This window comes from Rhinatrema bivittatum, chromosome 7 (assembly GCF_901001135.1).
Source record: "Rhinatrema bivittatum chromosome 7, aRhiBiv1.1, whole genome shotgun sequence".
NCBI lineage: Eukaryota > Metazoa > Chordata > Amphibia > Gymnophiona > Rhinatrematidae > Rhinatrema > Rhinatrema bivittatum.
Window position 1 is genome coordinate 131,237,663 of NC_042621.1, and position 18,107 is coordinate 131,255,769.

Consider the following 18,107-nt stretch of genomic DNA (forward strand, 5'->3'; position numbering starts at 1 on the left):
ATAGAGATCTTCCACAGTCACAGAAAGTATCTCCGATTTGTGGTGGGAAAACAGCACTTCCAGTACCGAGTGTTGCTGTTTGGGCTAGCGCCTGTCACACAAGTCTTCACAAAATGCCTGGCCGTGGTGGTGGCACACTTCCGCAGGCTGGGAGTGCATGTTTTCCCATATCTGAATGGTTGTCTGGTCAAGAGCTCATCTCAGGCAGGGGCCACCAGGTCCATGCGCTTGACCATCCAGATGTTGACGTCACTACGGTTTGTCATCAACTACCCGAAGTCCCATCTCAGCCCCTCACTTCATTTGGACTTCACAGGAGCCCTGCTAGACATGGCTCAGACCAAGGCCTTCCTACCTTGTCAAAAGGTTGTCACGTTGACGAACAAAGCGGTAGAGATTCAGCAAAGCCAGCAGGTGTCAGCCTGGCACATGTTGAGGCTGTTGGACCATATGGCCGCAATCGCCCATGGCACTTCTTTGGCACGTTTACACATGCGAGGCGCCCAGTGGACCCTGAGGTCATAGTAGCATCAGGCCACTCAGAGCCTCCAGGATTGCATCCTAGTCACCCTGTCTCTCTGGGATTCATTGTCCTGGTGACAGGTACTTTCAAACCTGGAATGGGAGATCTCTTTTCGAAATATCCCTACCCAAATTGTCCTAACCATGGATGTGTCCAGCTTGGGGTGGGGAGCTTATGTAGATGTGCTCAGCACCCAGGGTCTCTGGTCCTCTGAGGAATAATCTTGTCACATCAACTTCCTGGAGCTTCGGGCAATCAGGTATATGCTATGGGCTGTCAGAGATTGGATGTCCAACAAAGTTGTCCTTATCCAAACTGACAACCAGGTAGCTATGTGGTATGTCAATAAGTAGGGAGGCACGGGATCATACCTCCTGTGTCAGGAAGTAGTCCAGATTTGGTCATGAGCCCTGGACAGGGCTCATGGCCAGGATGAAGAATGTGGTAGCGGACAGGCTGTGTTGAGCCTTCAGACCTCACGAGTGGTCCCTGGACCAGGGGGTAGTAAATTGGATATTCTGCCTCTGGGGAGCCCAGTTATGGATTTATTTACATCCCCTTGCAACAGGAAGGTGCCTCAGTTCTGCTTCCTGTACAGATCAGACATCAAACCAACCTTGGATGCCCTTGCTCGTGTTTGGGGCAAGGGTCTTCTGTACACATATCCTCTGATTGCCTTAGTGGTGAAGACTCTCTTGAAGCTTTGCGAAGTCAAGTGGACTAAAAAGATTAAAGTAAAAACTAATTGGCAACACAATAAAATCATGCTTAAAACTGCTATATCTTCATAATGTCTGAACGTCACAACATATAGGTTACTTTTTATGAGGACACAGTGATTGAGAGGTTTTCACTGTTTGTGGTGTGCACAGTACATATTTCAATCCCCATAGGAGTTACAGTCTGTACAACATTGGATGGAGCTCGTATCACTTGAATTACGCATTGTTTTAAGGATATACTGATGCTATCACTACTGCAGTATTAATAAAGGTACCTCATACTCAGACTGAACAGATCTATTTTTATACACTACCCTTCAGAATCATAAGCCCCTGATGCAGCCCTAATGTCAGGCAAAACTTGGCCAGAGTCAGGCCATCTGGGAATTCTAAGTTTTCGCATGTAAAATCATTGAGTCTCCCAAATAAAATATTTTAACAACTAAGACGACCGGTCTAAGTTTGTTTGATCAATCCCATTTCCCTTTTCCTTGCTTTCTTCCCCCTTTCTCTTTGCTCCTCCCCCTTCTCCTCCCCCTCACTCCTTGAATGGAACTCCGATGGGGGATCCCCTACCCCCCAAGTGCATGTGAGAGCCACAAATATGACCCAGGTTAAAAAAAAAAGTGTACCCACTACTGATATAGTTTCAGACAGGTGGCATTGTTGAGGTTCAAATCACCTCAAGCTCTCATGATACATTGCTGGTGATGACATTACTCAGCACAGTGCTAGAGGAGACTGATATGAATGTCAAACAGATTAGAAGAGGGCATGGGCAACTTTAAATGTTTTTGGGAAAACGCTGATATAGAAAGGATTGAAATTATTAAATAGGATGAATGGGCTGCCTGCTGACAAAGTAATTTGCAAAACTTGTTCTCTATACTTCTGCAAGTGATAGGAATGAATGGCTCTGTAAAAATTCTATAACATACAGTCTCTCTCAAGTTCAACAGTCTATCAAAGGGATCAAATTAATATCTGTCATGAAGCCCTTCACAGGAATAATATCAATGGATTAAAAAAATTATAAATAGATGTGTTTGAATACAATAGGTAAATTGAGATTGTTTTAGAAGTATTCAATACAGAAGTAGTTTGATTTTGTTATAAGAATGGTAATTGAATTTCAGTGATGCTTTCTAAAAAGATATGTAAAACTAATTCATGTGTTTGCCTCAAAGTTTTATTGAGGTAAACAAATAATTTCAGAAATCCTTTCAACTAAATTTTTCTAAAGTAACAGTGAAACAAGACTACCTTAAGTAGAAGTTCAGAACCAACAGAAAACAGAGGATTAATGAAAGCAATAGCTTGTCCTAAAATGAGTTAAAGTATCATTAAAAATATATTCTTACCTTTAATGAGGAGTAAAGAGCATTGGTAGTTGTCTTGTCAGGGTTCTGCTTCGCTAAGTGGTTTATGTTAGCAACAAAAATTCTTGATGGTAATGCTGTACATTAAGGGGCGGATTTTAAAAGGCCTGCGCCTATTTTGCAGAGGCCGCCGGCACGCGAAAAGCCCTGGGACGCACGTAAGTCCCAGGGCTTTCGAAAAGGGGTGGGAGGGGGTGCGTCCGGGGGCGTTCCCGAAACGACGCGGCGTTTCGGGGGCGTGCCGCGGAGTTTCGGGGGCGGGCCCGGGGGCGTGGTGCCGGCCCGGGGGCGAGGTCGAGGCCTCCGGACCAGCCCCCGGGACCGGAGGACGGAGCGGGGCTGCCGGCCGGCGCGTGCAAAGTTACGCCTGCTTTCAGCAGGCGTAACTTTGCCGACAAAGGTAGGGGGGGGTTTAGATAGGGCCGGGGGGGTGGGTTAGGTGGGGGAAGGTGGGGGGAGGGCGAAGGAAATTTCCCTCCGAGGCCGCTTCGAAATCGGAGCGGCCTCGGAAGGAACAGGCTGCGCGTGCTGGGCTCGGTGCGCGCAGGTTGCACAAATGTGCACCCCCTTGCGCGCGCCGACCCCGGATTTTATAAGATACGCGCGGCTACGCGCGTATCTTATAAAATCCAGCGTACTTTTGTTCGCGCCTGGTGCGCGAACAAAAGCAAATTTTTAAAATCTACCCCTAAGAACATAGGAAATTGCCATGCTGGGTCAGACCAAGGGTCCATCAAGCCCAGCATCCTGTTTCCAAAAGAGGCCAAACCAGGCCACAAGAACCTGGCAATTACCCAAACACCAAGAAGATCCCATGCTACTGATGCAATTAATAGCAGTGGATATTCCCTAAGTAAACCTGATTAATAGGGCCATATCTGCACTAAACTCTTGCATAATCTCCCAGTTGCTACAGGACTGGAAGTCTGAAAAGCTTCAGAAAAAAGAACTGAGGGCATCAGGAGTCTACCCAAAACTTACTGCCCAAGAAATCAGAGATCTGCAGTTCATCTTCAACCTATCTGACACCGAGGACTTGGGGTAAGTCTGAGAGTCACAGACTGTAGCTGTACAAAGCTCAGCTCCTGGGAACGCACAGACTGTATTTCCTCTTCATCCAGTCAGACCAGTCCAAAGGCATGGGCAATGTCCATCAACCAGCAGATGGAAGCAGAGATTAACAGCCTTGCTGACACCTTACATAGGCTTCTGTGAAAGTCTTGGGCTCCCTTCTTCAGTTGAGCATGGTGGTAGACCAGGGGGCTTTCCAAGGGTTTGGTTTGGGTGCACATTTCATTCTCTGTTGCCCTGTTTCCTCCCATTTCCCTTCCCTTCTTCTCTCTCTTCTCTGACTAGACTGACTAGATCTTCTAAAAAAAAAAAAAAAAACCCAGGAAAGAAATCCGGTTTGGTTTCTGATTCTCTCTCTGCCTTGTTAATTTTCATAAAGTTAAAAAGAAAGAAAGCAAAATTTCTGCACAGAGCAGTGTTTCCTTTCGGGAGCCTCAGTGTTGTGCAGACAGCGTTGAAGTGAGTAAAAAAAAAAAGAAAAGAAAAACAGAACAAGCTTCTCTTTTTCACAACCCAGGAGTTTGTTTTCTTTTATGCGATGTAGGGTATGTCTTTCCCAGTAGAGCATGGAGGAAAACCCGCACTTTGTATGCCTTGTGTAACGCCGAGGCAGATTGGGGGGAGGGGAGAGAAGTCACAGCTGTGCAGAGAGAGAGAAATTTGGGGAGCAGAAGGAAATATGTGCTCTGGAGGAGGACCATTCCAGCAGAGCTGGTAGTTCAGTCAGTTCCTGTCAGTGGCTCATCTATCGTAACGATTCTGGTGTCCATTTTGTATGCGTGGCAAGAGGTTTGAACTAGGCTGTACTCCCTGGGATCCTGTGGTGCAGGAGCTTAGGGCCTGTTCCTCCAGGGTTGCATTAGTGGCTGGTTTTTATATTGTCAGTTTACTCTCCCTGATAACTGTCTCTGCAATTTGCCAGCATTTCATCAGAGCTCTTAAGATGTCTGCAACAGGCATTCTATTTGGGGCAGAGTACAGCCTCAGTTCCTTATCCTGGGATTTTGATTTTCCAGGGGAGCAACCCTGAGATTTCAGATGTTAAGAGGATGAGAAGGTAGGACAAAAAATATGTCCTCTAAGTCAGTAATTCTTCCTGGCCCTAAGTGACTTAAAGGAAAGTGCCAGTGAGGGAGAGTTGGAGAGCGTGGAGTGCTCCCCTGAAGGGAAAGACAACTCTACAATGGTCAGGTTGTTTCTTGAAGAACAGCTGTTCTCCTTAATTTCCCATTCCTTGAGGGTGCAAAACATTTCTGAGGGAACAATGGAGAAAGGTCCTGAGATCTCAGAAGATCCTATTTTTACTAATATTCAGAAGCCAGCAGGGTTTTCCATTGCTCATGTCAGTCAAGGATCTTATGGTTGTTTTGGAATGGGATTCTTCTGAAGCCAGTTTTATAGGTGTTTGCTTGATGGGAAAAAAAAGGTGAGATTGTCTCCTCTTATCTCCAAAGAAGTGGTAAAAGGAAAATTGGTTCTTACTGCTAATTTTGTTCCTGTAGTACCACAGATCAATCGAGACTCCTGAGTTTTGTACCACTGCCAGCAGATGGAGACAGATAAAGTTTTATTGAAACAGAAATATAACCAAGTATACCACCTGCAGTCCCTCAGTATTGACCTGTTTCCAAGCCAAGATGTAAAACCTACAAAATTTAACAACCCATTCCCTCCACAACAAACAGGAGGATGGTGACGCTATAACCAACTAGAAAAACTCTTTCCCAGAATATAAGTAGAACAACGAGAACAGCATAAGCACTGTTAACAACTCTGCATTACAGACAAACCACCAGAATGAGCAGCTGACTCTCCCTTCACATGTATGGACCTCTGGACTGATCTGTGGTACTACAGGAACAAAAATTAGGTAAAAACCAATTTTCCCTTCCAGTATGTACTAGAGATGTGAATCGTGTCCTCGATCGTCTTAACGATCGATTTCGGCTGGGAGGGGGAGGGAATCGTATTGTTGCCGTTTGGGGGGGTAAAATATCGTGAAAAATCGTGAAAAATCGTAAAAAATCGAAAAAACGTAAAATTCAAAACCGGCACATTAAAACCCCCTAAAACCCACCCCCGACCCTTTAAATTAAATCCCCCACTCTCCCGAACCCCCCCCCCCAAATGACTTAAATAACCTGCGGGTCCAGCGGCGGTCCGGAACGGCAGCGGTCCGGAACGGGCTCCTGCTACTGAATCTTGTTGTCTTCGGCCGGCGCCATTTTCCAAAATGGCGCCGAAAAATGGCGGCGGCCATAGACGAACACGATTGGACGGCAGGAGGTCCTTCCGGACCCCCGCTGGACTTTTGGCAAGTCTTGTGGGGGTCAGGAGCCCCCCCCAAGCTGGCCAAAAGTTCCTGGAGGTCCAGCGGGGGTCAGGGAGCGATTTCCCGCCGCGAATCGTTTTCGTACGGAAAATGGCGCCGGCAGGAGATCGACTGCAGGAGGTCGTTCAGCGAGGCGCCGGAACCCTCGCTGAACGACCTCCTGCAGTCGATCTCCTGCCGGCGCCATTTTCCATACGAAAACGATTCGCGGCGGGAAATCGCTCCCTGACCCCCGCTGGACCTCCAGGAACTTTTGGCCAGCTTGGGGGGGGGCCTCCTGACCCCCACAAGACTTGCCAAAAGTCCAGCGGGGGTCCGGAAGGACCTCCTGCCGTCCAATCATGTTCGTCTATGGCCGCCGCCATTTTTCGGCGCCATTTTGGAAAATGGCGCCGGCCGAAGACAACAAGATTCAGTAGCAGGAGCCCGTTCCGGACCGCTGCCGTTCCGGACCGCCGCTGGACCTGCAGGTTATTTAAGTCATTTGGGGGGGGGTTCGGGAGGGTGGGGGATTTAATTTAACGGGTCGGGGGTGGGTTTTAGGGGGTTTTAGTGTGCCGGCTCACGATTCTAACGATTTATAACGATAAATCGTTAGAATCTCTATTGTATTGTGTTCCATAACGGTTTAAGACGATATTAAAATTATCGGACGATAATTTTAATCGTCCTAAAACGATTCACATCCCTAGTATGTACCCATATCAGTCCAGACTCCTGGGATGTACCTAAGCCCACTAAACTGGGTAGGACTTGGAGAGTCCCGCTCGCAGAACGCTCTCACCAAAGCACAGAGAAGCTGGAGCTCTGATATCCAAGCCTGGCAAAAGTGTGCAATGACTTCCAAGTCGCTGCCCTGCAAATCCCCTCTAGCAATACCTGCTGTGCCTCAGCCCAAGAGGCTGTATGCAAACGCGTCGAATGAGCCCTCAAACCGTCCGGCACCAGCCGACCCTTAGAGATATAAACTGAATTGATCACCTGTTCAAGCCAATGTGCAATTATAGCTTTGGAAGACTGATGCCTCCTCTTTGGCCCATTCCAGAGAATGAAAAGGTGATCTGATAAGTGAAAATCATTCGTGATCCTCAAATATTGTAGTAATGCTCGCTGAACATCCAATAGCCTCAGCTCCCTTGCATGAGAAGCGGAGGAATCCAAATCCAGAAAGGCTGAAAGTTCCACAGTTTGATTAATATGAAACCCTGATACCACTTTTGTAGAAAAAAGGGAACCTCTGAAATCTACAGAAACAGATCCCAGCATGACAAAGCCTGGAGTTCCAAAATTCTCCTCGCTGAACAAATGGCCACCAGAAACACTACTTTAAGAGTCAAATTCTCCACGGGTGCTCTCTTCAGAGGTTCAAACGGAGCTTTACACAATGCTGTAAGCACCAGGTTAAGACTCCATGACAGACATGCCTTCCTCACTGGTGGATGCAAATTATTCACTCCCTGAAGGAAATGTATGACATCTGGATGCACAGACAGGATATAACCCTGCACCTTTATTTATTTATTTTATATACCGACATTCAATCTCAATAGAGATATCACACCGGTTTAACATTCAGGTAATGTAGGTATTTCTCTATCCCCAGAGGGCTTACAATCTAAGTTTTTGTACCTGAGGCAATGGAGGGTAAAATGACTTGCCCAATGAGTGACAGCTGGACTCGAACCCTGGTCTCCTGGTTCATGGTCCACTGATCTAACCACTAGGCTATTCCTCCTCCCTTCCTGCATCTTCCCACAGAGACAGCCCAACACCACTACCTGAATCCTGAGGGAGTTAAAGGCCAAACCGTTGATCAACCCCTCCTGACGGAAGGTCAAAATATGTGATACTGAAGCTTGCAATGCCTGCACATCTCTCAGCATTCACCAAGACTCAAAGACCTTCCAAATTCGCACATAAGATAAAAGATGTGGAAGTCCACCTAGGCTGAAGGTGGTGATAACCGCTTCAGGATAACTCCGCTGCCATAGATGCTTCCTTTCAAAAGCCAGGCCACAAGACAAACTGAGCTGCCTGGTCAGAAAATATGGGGCCCTGGTGGAGCAGATTCTCCAGATGTTGAACCTCAGGGGCCCGACTATGGCCAAGTTGATGAGATCTGCAAACAAGGGTGGCATGGCCACTCTAAAACCACCAGAACTATGGCCCCCAGATGCCTTTCTATGCGCCATATCACCTTGCCCCACCAGGGGCCACAGAGGAAAGATTTACAACAACACATTCTGAAGCCATGGCAGCACCAGGGCATCAAAACCCTCTGCTCCGTGCTCTCTTCTTCGGCTGAAGAACTGAGGGGTGTTTGCGTTCTTTCTGGTTGCCATCAGATCCATATGAGGAGGACCCCATCTCCTGCAAATGAGACTTATCGCCACTTCTGAGAGCTCCCACTCACCGGGATCCAATGTCCTCCAACTCAGGAAGTCTGCCTGAACATTGTCCACCCCGGCTATGAGCAAAGCCGCTATTCTCTTCAAGTGCTGCTCCACCCAGAGGACCAACTCCTGCGCCTCCTGGGCCACCACTTGACTCTTGGGCCCACTTTTCCATTTGATATAAGCCACTGATGTTGCATTGTCTGACAGCACCCTCACTGGCTGACCGCGCAATCATGGCAGAAAAGCAAGGAAAGTGAATTGCACCGCTCTTGTCTCTAACCAAATAATAGACCAAAAGCCTCTTTCCTTGACCATTGGCCCAAGCCACCTGATCCTGACACACTGCTCCCCAACCTGAAAGGCTGGCATCAGTAATGACCATCACCAAATCTGAAACTTCCAATTTTAAACCACGCTCTAGATTGGTCCGAAGCAGCTGTCAGGAAAGACTATCCCTGCTTTCCCGCTCGAGTGGCAGAGGAAGCTAAAACTCCCCCGACAATGAATTCCATCACAAGAGAAGAGCTCTCTGAAGAGGCCGCATATGCGTAAATACACAAGGGACTAACCCCAGAGTTGATGCCATGGAATAGAGGTCCTGAAAATAGTGCCAAACTCTGGGCACTGAAAGCTGCAACAGGTGATGAACCTGACCTTTAAGCTTCAGAATTCTCTCTTCCATGAGGAACACTATCCCCTCCCGCGTGTCAAACTGTGCCCCCAGATATTCTAGGGAACGAGATGACTTCGCAAAATTCACCACCCAGCCTAAAGACTGCAGGCCTCACAGCACCATCTGCGACGCCTGCAGTTGCAGAAGGTGCTGTCAACAGAGGTCCTCTGACTTTGCTTATATGAGCCAGTCTTCCAGGTACGAATGCACCAGCACTCCTTCCCTTCTCAAAGTCGCCATCACCACCTCCATCATCTTGGTGAACATGTGCGGCACTGTTGTCAGACCAAAGGGAAAAGCTTGAAACTGTAGATGTTCCCCAAGAATCATGAACCACAGATCGCTATATGCAAATAAGCCTCTTTCAGATCTAGAGATGCCAAATACTCTGCCTTGTGTATTGTCGCAATGACAGACCTTAGAGTTTCCATGTGAATCCGCGGAACTCTGAGGGCCACATTCACCCTCTTTAAATCCAGAATGGGTTGAAATGAGCCCTCTTTCTTTATCATCTCGAAATAGATAGAATACCTCCCTCTTCGCTGCTCCTTGAATCGCTACCTGCTTTGCGAGAGGACTTCAAAGGCATCCCTGATGGGACGTGCAAATTCTAATGCATAGCCTTCTCTTACCACCTCAAGGACCCACTGGTCCATGGTGACCCTGGCCCACTCCCCAAAAAGTGATAAATGCCCTCTAACAGCCGGAACCAAAGAGTGGGCTGGCCCTGCTTCATTAAAGGACTTAGCTCCCCCTGCATCAATACTAGAGGTGACCTGAGAGGGTTTTCTGCTGATTCCCCCCCCCCCCCCAAGGACTGATCCCAGGACAAATCCCTGGCCAGAGGCTGCCTCTGCGGACCACTGGAACTCTTGGATTGATGAAACTTCCAATTGTCCTACAGCAAATGTCGGGCTGATACAACAAACATTATAATTCGTAAAGAGGACCTAACAAGATCATAGAAAGCATCGGCTCCATAAGAAACAGCAACCTTTAAACAGTCAGCCTGCTGCGCCACAGATCCCCCCTGAAGTTTACAAATCTTGCAACTGTTGGACCCGGTGCAGACATGCCCTCTGGACCAAACTGCTGCACACCACATTCTTGATGGCCAGAGCCGAAACCTCAAAGACCTTCTTGAGGTGAAGCTTCAACTTCCAGTCCTGCACATCCCTTAACATGGCCAAGCCTAGCCTACCACCGGAATAGTTGTCTTCTTCGTGACCGCCAAAACTGAAGCAGCCAACTTGGGAAGAGCTAACAACTCCAAGGTCTCCTCCAGCAAAGGATAGAGCTTAGCCATAGCTTCGCCCACTCTCAGCCCGGCTTATGGAGTGACCCACTCCCATGCAACCAGCTTCTTCCCTGACTTGTGAAAGGGAAATGCCTTCACCAGACCCCACAGGCCATTCAACACAGGATCAACAGCCTCCAAGTCAGACTTTTTCTGCCTTACTTTGATTCCCAGTCCCTGAAGAACTTGTGGAATCAAGTGCAAGACTCTTCTCTGTGAAAGAGATACACTACTTTGCAACCATGGAAACCTCCTCTGGGTTCCCAGTCAGATCTGGGTCCTCCTCCTGCAGAGGGTCCACCCCACCCCCCCAGGGCTCCCCTTGGGATTCCTGCAAATCCTTGGAATCGTCCACATCCCCCTTCAGGTCACCGGCCGAGGATAGACCCAACACATGCCGAACCCCCTCGGACTTCTTACACTTAGTGAGACCAAACCAGGCACTCGAAAAGGGACTACCCGTGGATCAAGGCCATGACCTGCTATGCCCCGTTGATGACTTCTTAGCCAAAACATCTGGTGTATCAACAAAACAAACTCCAATGAAAATACCTGGGAATCCTCCGAGTCCCAGTCGTGTGGAGAATCCACATCTATGGAGCCAACATCAAGAGGGAAATCCTCCATTTCAAATTTACCTTGAGCCATCCTGGTGCCTGCCCCAACTGGGGACAGTTGCTGTGGGAAATATCATGCTCTCCTGAGGCCGCTGTAGACCGCGTGGCCAAATCCAACATGGCCACCTCTGCTGTGCTGCAAGGGGGAGCCCAGGAAGAAATCCTAGCCTGGCACACAGATGCCAGAGAGGCCCTACCAAGGTGCCCTTCCTGCCAGAAGTGCAGCCGAAGCATAAATGTTACCCAGGTAGAGAGTCCATCAAGCTAGGTTGAGAGAACCTTGCCCAAATCTCATCTTGGAGTGAGTTTCCTCACTCCGAAGGCCATCAAATCTTCACAAGAGACCACTGTTCTGTTCGTACGTGTCACGTAGAATGTCAAAGTGGCCCCTAACCCCCTACACTCATACCTAAACCCCACCTCGAGTTACTAGGTGGGCCTACCATAGGGATACAAATACCTACCTATGGGGATGATATTATGGCCAGGCTCTCTCACTCTCTTGCTCTCAAAATGGTCCACCTAGTGGTCATATGCAGGAAATACAACAGGTCTGACACCTATTGCACATTCTGCAATAAACTGAATTTTTGCATAAACCACGCCCCTTTTGCAATCGCATGCGGTACTTACCGCATTTTGATAAATCCAGGCCTCAGTTTGTTAGCAAATGAAGGGCAGGCTAAATACCTGGATGGATTGACGTCACTCAGAGGGGACGTCCCCGAGGTCCCCGCCATGACGTGGGTGGCGTGCGCACCCTAGGAGGCCCTCAGGAGAAACATGGCGAACACCGTCGCCATTGCCATTCCGCGGATGCCGGAGAGAGTGGCATGAAGACGCGGCAGCAGCCATCTTCTCAAGGCTTGAGGAGAGAGAAGGAAGAAAGGTGAGGCACAGAGATCGAAGCCGTCTGAGACCGACGGACGCAACACTTATATTGCTCAATAAAAAATTATACTTTCTACAAAATCTAAATACAATATTCTTGTGACCGTGGAGAAGCGCCATAAGCATGTTTGGCACATAACACTATCCTCCGTATGGGCTTAACTTCAGGTGTTGAGGTCCATGGTGACAGTCTTGGAGCTGGTTCAGTGAGTGAGGGCTCTCATGAGGGCCTTGCAGAGAGCCCTGCTTCCAAGTGAGATCCTTAGTCACAGAGCTATCTAATTGGGTTCTCAGCCCCAGATCAGACAGGATCAGGTTACAATTGGTGGCTTGTTCCCAAGAATTGGAGAAGAGAGTAGATTGATGCCTCCTCCTTAAGAGGAAGGGTCAACAAATACCAACTTCTTAGGCTGGGGAGCGCATTGTCAAGGTAGCTTTTTCACAGGAAACCTGTTCATCTGTAGAGACCAGGTGGCCAGTCTGGTTGGTAACCAGAGCAGAAGGCTTGGCATTGCTCCATTTGGCTCTGGTTCTTTGAAATCAAGTATTCTGGATTTTGTTGTACAATGCCTTGGTAGTTGTGTATGTGATTCATCAAGTTGATGCCAAGAGCTCTCAGGTGTCAGTTTAAATGATAATCATGTATAGCCTGGGAGGAGAAATACCTAAGAATACTATTGGCATCTCGCATACATGGAAGAAAGAAGATTTATGCGGACTGTCATAGCCTCATTGTTCTGGAACCTGGGCAGTTGGAACTGTCAGAAAGGCCTTTCATCATATTGTGGTGCAATGACGGGAGCCAGAGTTGAGCTAATGTCATCCCACAGGAATGTACATGTAGAAAGATTCTACAGCAGAAGATGAGAAAGATGGTTATCCAGTCTGGATGTCTTAGCTCAGACCTAGCTAGAGCAGCAACTGCTTTGTCTATTAGAGGCCATAAAGGAAATACAGTCTCCTGCAGAAGACCTCCAGGCTTCAAGAATCGATAGCCCTGGTAGCACCCAATTGATCAAGGTAGCTTTGGGGTGCAATTGTTCCTTCTCTTTACTTCAGAATTCAGGTGTCCTGAGGCAGGGTCTGGTGTTTCACGGGTATCCAGGTCGATTCTGTCTTGAGGACTTACACTTGAGAGGTCTTGTTTGAGCAAAAAAAGGATAGTGTTGAGAGATGGTGGGTACCTTATTGCCTTCTCAGGAAAGTTCTACATCCCTGGTATGTATCAGGGTTTACAAACCACAAGCAAACCGAGCATATGGATAGCATTCAAAATAGTTATGTAAAAATCCACCACGAATGCTAATATTGTGTAATACAGTCACGATACTTCAGACTGGTATATAAGTTGAAAGTCTTATTTATTCACAAATCGGCAACTCCAATGTTATACAGCGCAATTTTTCATGCACACGGGGTCCCCCGACACGGTCCCGTGTTTCGCCAGCGGCTGCGTCGGGAGGGATGCCCACAAATTCAAAGAGGAAAATCTAAAAATTAACAAAAGGACTGTATAAGAAATAGTAATGGTACAGAGTCAATACAGGTAGATGCACACATACATTTTACCTTTAGACGGATTTCTTAAGTTCCAGGCATGGAGTGCGTTCGAGCGAGGTTCAAGGACAGCTTAAAAGCTGTCAAAACTCGCGCCAACCAGATTTCAAAGACCAATCAGAAAAGAGAAAGAGCCAACCTATCGCAGCTGAGGTGGTATCAGCTGCAGCCTATCAAGATTATGTAAAATGAAACCATTCGATTTCTTTATTAAGGCCCTTGGGAATCACACAGTCTAACCGGTGTATCCACCTTTGTTCACAACGCGTCAGTAAAAGATCAAAATCACCACCACGTAATGGAGGTGTCACAATTTCTAAAACAAAAAAGAATAAATCAGAAATTGTGTGTGAGCGTGATAACCAATGATCCACTAGGGGGGCCAAGTTACGGGAATGTTTAATATTCGATCTATGTTCGATCACTCGGGTACGTATCTGTCTTGTGGTTTTTCCTACGTATAGCATATCACAAGGGCAGCGGATAATGTAAACCACGCCTATGGAGGCACAGTCCGAATCTTGACGTAGAGTATAACGTCTTGAGGAAAGGGGTTCGATGAAATCAGAAAGAGTAGTTGTGTGTTTGCAAACTGAGCAGTTTCCACAGGGTCTGTGAGTACCAATCTGTGTGGCAATAGAACGATTAGATAGGAAGTCTGAGTTAGTCAGAATATCACGAAAATTTTTTCCTCTACGATACGTAAACCTTAAAGAGCTATGAAACAGAGTAGAGAGTGCTAAGGAAGACCAGTGTTTTCTAAGAATGCAGGATATCGCGTGGCTCGATGGTGAGAACGGCAAAATGCAATTTAAAGAGGAACTATCATCCTTACGAGACGGTAAAAATAACCAATCCCTGTTGACATATAAGGCTCTTTTATAGGCAGCTCTAAGAACTTTGTAAGGGTACCCTCTCAGCCTAAACCGGGAGAGCATCTCCTTAGCTTTTTGAACGTAGTCAGACGTAGAGGAGCACAATCTACGTAACCTCAGGAACTGTCCGGTCGGGATGTTGGTTTTTAAGTGTTTGGGGTGACAGCTGTCAAACTTAAGGATTGTATTACGGTCGGTATCCTTGCGAAAAATAGTGGTAGAAAAACTGGAACCGGTATTTAGTATTAGCACATCCAAAAAGGGTATTTGCGAATAATGTAAACAAAAACTAAACTGCATATGGTGATTACATTGGTTTAACCAATCAAAAAATAAATAAAACTGTATTTCAGTTCCCATCCAAATCAGTAAAATGTCGTCAATATAACGATACCAGGAGTGCACAAAATGCCACCAATGTGAAGGGTATATATATGTGTCCTCAAATTGAGCGACAAATAAACATGCTAAACTGGGTGCCATGGTGGCACCCATTGCTGTCCCTTTGATCTGCTGAAAAAAAGAAGACTCAAAACGAAAATAGTTTTTTGTAAGTGCCAAAGTAGTCAATTGCATTAGAAATGAAGTGGGGACCCTAGATGGTTCTGTACGGGAATCCAAAGTATTTTCAATTATTGTGAGAGCTTCAGATTGAGGGATATTCGAATAAAGAGAAACGATATCTAAAGTGATAAGTAAAAAAGGTTCAGAGGGAAAATCTGTATTTTCTAATAAGGTAATGAGATGGGAGGAGTCACGTACATATGATTTAATCCGTGGGACAAAAGGTCTTAAAAAAATGTCCACGAATTGTGAAAGGGGCTCCAAAACCGAGCCTATCCCTGATACTATCGGACGCCCCGGTGGGTTCTCGAGGGATTTGTGGATTTTCGGAAGTATATAGAACACTGGTACAACAGGGTTTGGGGTGGTGAGGTAATTAGCTTCCCGGCTGGTGATATAACGATGAGCGACAGCGTCCTGTATAATCGAAGCTATTTCTAACTTTAATACTTCTGTCGGATCTGAGGGTAAGGGGAGATAGAAAGTCGTGTCCTGCAGCTGGCGGAGAACCTCAGTTTTATAATCTGCTCTATTCAAAACCACCGTCCCCCCACCCTTATCTGCCGATTTTATAATGATAGACGGGTCCTCAGACAGAGAGCGTAACAAAGTCCTTTCATGTTTAGATAAGTTAAAGTGTACATATTGACGATCTTGAATCAATAGTTTAATGTCATTCTGAACCAATTTTTCGAAAGCTAGAATCATAGGGTCCACTGGGCCTGGAGGAACCCATTTAGATTTAACAGACACAAGAGAGTCATCTTGTATGGGAGGAACATCTGAAAAGAACAGTTTCAATTTCAAGGATCTAAAAAATCGGTATAAATGAACCTGAACATCAAATATATCAACTTTAGCAGTAGGTACAAAAGAGAGTCCTCTCGCTAGCAATGTTAACTCGTCTTGTGCAAACGTCCTAGAAGAGAGATTAAATACTGTATCAGTGTTTATTGCCAAGGATCCTGTTGTTGTCGTGTGATGCGGGTGGATCGTGAATTCATTGGTGGTCGACCTCGTAATTTCGAACCCCGGTTGTTGCGGGGCACTGGTACTGGGTCTAAAAAAGCCGCAGCAATAGAGGAGGATGATGAAGAGGAGCCAGGTGCCGGTTGAATATGCTGTAATGGGGGGAGAGTAGATTCCTCGCCAGACGAGTCGTCTGATGATTGGGCAAAAGCTACCTTTTTCTTTTGCGGTTTTATAGGATTCATCCATTGATAAACGTAGCCGGACTTATAATCAGTTGTGTCACGTTGAAATTTTTTATATTTCTGAACTTTGAGTTCTTTCTTAAATTTGTTTAAATTTTCAATAAATTCAGAATGTTGCTGCTCAAACTCCTCTATTGATACTGCAGTCGATCGGATGGTTTGTATATTTGTGTCGACTTCACTTTTAAGTGGAATGATGATCTCTTTAGTCGTCTCAATGATCAATAGCATAAGATCGAGGGAGCACTTATTCAGAATCTGATTCCAGCGTGTAACAAAAGCCGAATTGTCCATGTGCAGTCTGGGAGCTTTTTGTACCCGAAGTCCTCGAGGTATTCTCCTCACCCGGCAATACTCAATTAGGGTGGAAGCGTGGAGTTCTGCTCGGGTCAAGCGTTTCTGTGAATTGATAGCGTCAGTCCACGATACGGTCGGCAAATCCTCAGTTTCTGGGTCTGCAAAAAATGGAGCGTCGGCTAGGACAGCTTGAAGGACATCATCAGAGTAGCTAAAGGTCTGATCCTCTGTACCAGTAGCCATTTAAACGCTCTTTTAAGAGAGGGAGAACAAACCACAAGCAAACCGAGCATATGGATAGCATTCAAAATAGTTATGTAAAAATCCACCACGAATGCTAATATTGTGTAATACAGTCACGATACTTCAGACTGGTATATAAGTTGAAAGTCTTATTTATTCACAAATCGGCAACTCCAATGTTATACAGCGCAATTTTTCATGCACACGGGGTCCCCCGACACAGTCCCGTGTTTCGCCAGCGGCTGCGTCGGGAGGGATGCCCACAAATTCAAAGAGGAAAATCTAAAAATTAACAAAAGGACTGTATAAGAAATAGTAATGGTACAGAGTCAATACAGGTAGATGCACACATACATTTTACCTTTAGACGGATTTCTTAAGTTCCAGGCATGGAGTGCGTTCGAGCGAGGTTCAAGGACAGCTTAAAAGCTGTCAAAACTCGCGCCAACCAGATTTCAAAGACCAATCAGAAAAGAGAAAGAGCCAACCTATCGCAGCTGAGGTGGTATCAGCTGCAGCCTATCAAGATTATGTAAAATGAAACCATTCGATTTCTTTATTAAGGCCCTTGGGAATCACACAGTCTAACCGGTGTATCCACCTTTGTTCACAACGCGTCAGTAAAAGATCAAAATCACCACCACGTAATGGAGGTGTCACAATTTCTAAAACAAAAAAGAATAAATCAGAAATTGTGTGTGAGCGTGATAACCAATGATCCACTAGGGGGGCCAAGTTACGGGAATGTTTAATATTCGATCTATGTTCGATCACTCGGGTACGTATCTGTCTTGTGGTTTTTCCTACGTATAGCATATCACAAGGGCAGCGGATAATGTAAACCACGCCTATGGAGGCACAGTCCGAATCTTGACGTAGAGTATAACGTCTTGAGGAAAGGGGTTCGATGAAATCAGAAAGAGTAGTTGTGTGTTTGCAAACTGAGCAGTTTCCACAGGGTCTGTGAGTACCAATCTGTGTGGCAATAGAACGATTAGATAGGAAGTCTGAGTTAGTCAGAATATCACGAAAATTTTTTCCTCTACGATACGTAAACCTTAAAGAGCTATGAAACAGAGTAGAGAGTGCTAAGGAAGACCAGTGTTTTCTAAGAATGCAGGATATCGCGTGGCTCGATGGTGAGAACGGCAAAATGCAATTTAAAGAGGAACTATCATCCTTACGAGACGGTAAAAATAACCAATCCCTGTTGACATATAAGGCTCTTTTATAGGCAGCTCTAAGAACTTTGTAAGGGTACCCTCTCAGCCTAAACCGGGAGAGCATCTCCTTAGCTTTTTGAACGTAGTCAGACGTAGAGGAGCACAATCTACGTAACCTCAGGAACTGTCCGGTCGGGATGTTGGTTTTTAAGTGTTTGGGGTGACAGCTGTCAAACTTAAGGATTGTATTACGGTCGGTATCCTTGCGAAAAATAGTGGTAGAAAAACTGGAA

General features: G+C 46.3%; 1 protein-coding gene across 3 annotated transcripts in view; it reads left to right on the forward strand.

Annotated features, from left to right (window-relative positions):
- Window positions 1-18,107, forward strand: part of LOC115095459 (caltractin-like) — an 84,717-nt gene that overhangs the window by 24,950 nt on the left and 41,660 nt on the right. For all 3 annotated transcript variants that reach the window (XM_029609136.1, XM_029609138.1, XM_029609137.1), the window contains exon 2: window positions 3,532-3,665. In XM_029609136.1, the coding sequence (XP_029464996.1) occupies window positions 3,532-3,665 (134 nt within the window). The remainder of the gene's footprint in view (window positions 1-3,531; window positions 3,666-18,107) is intronic.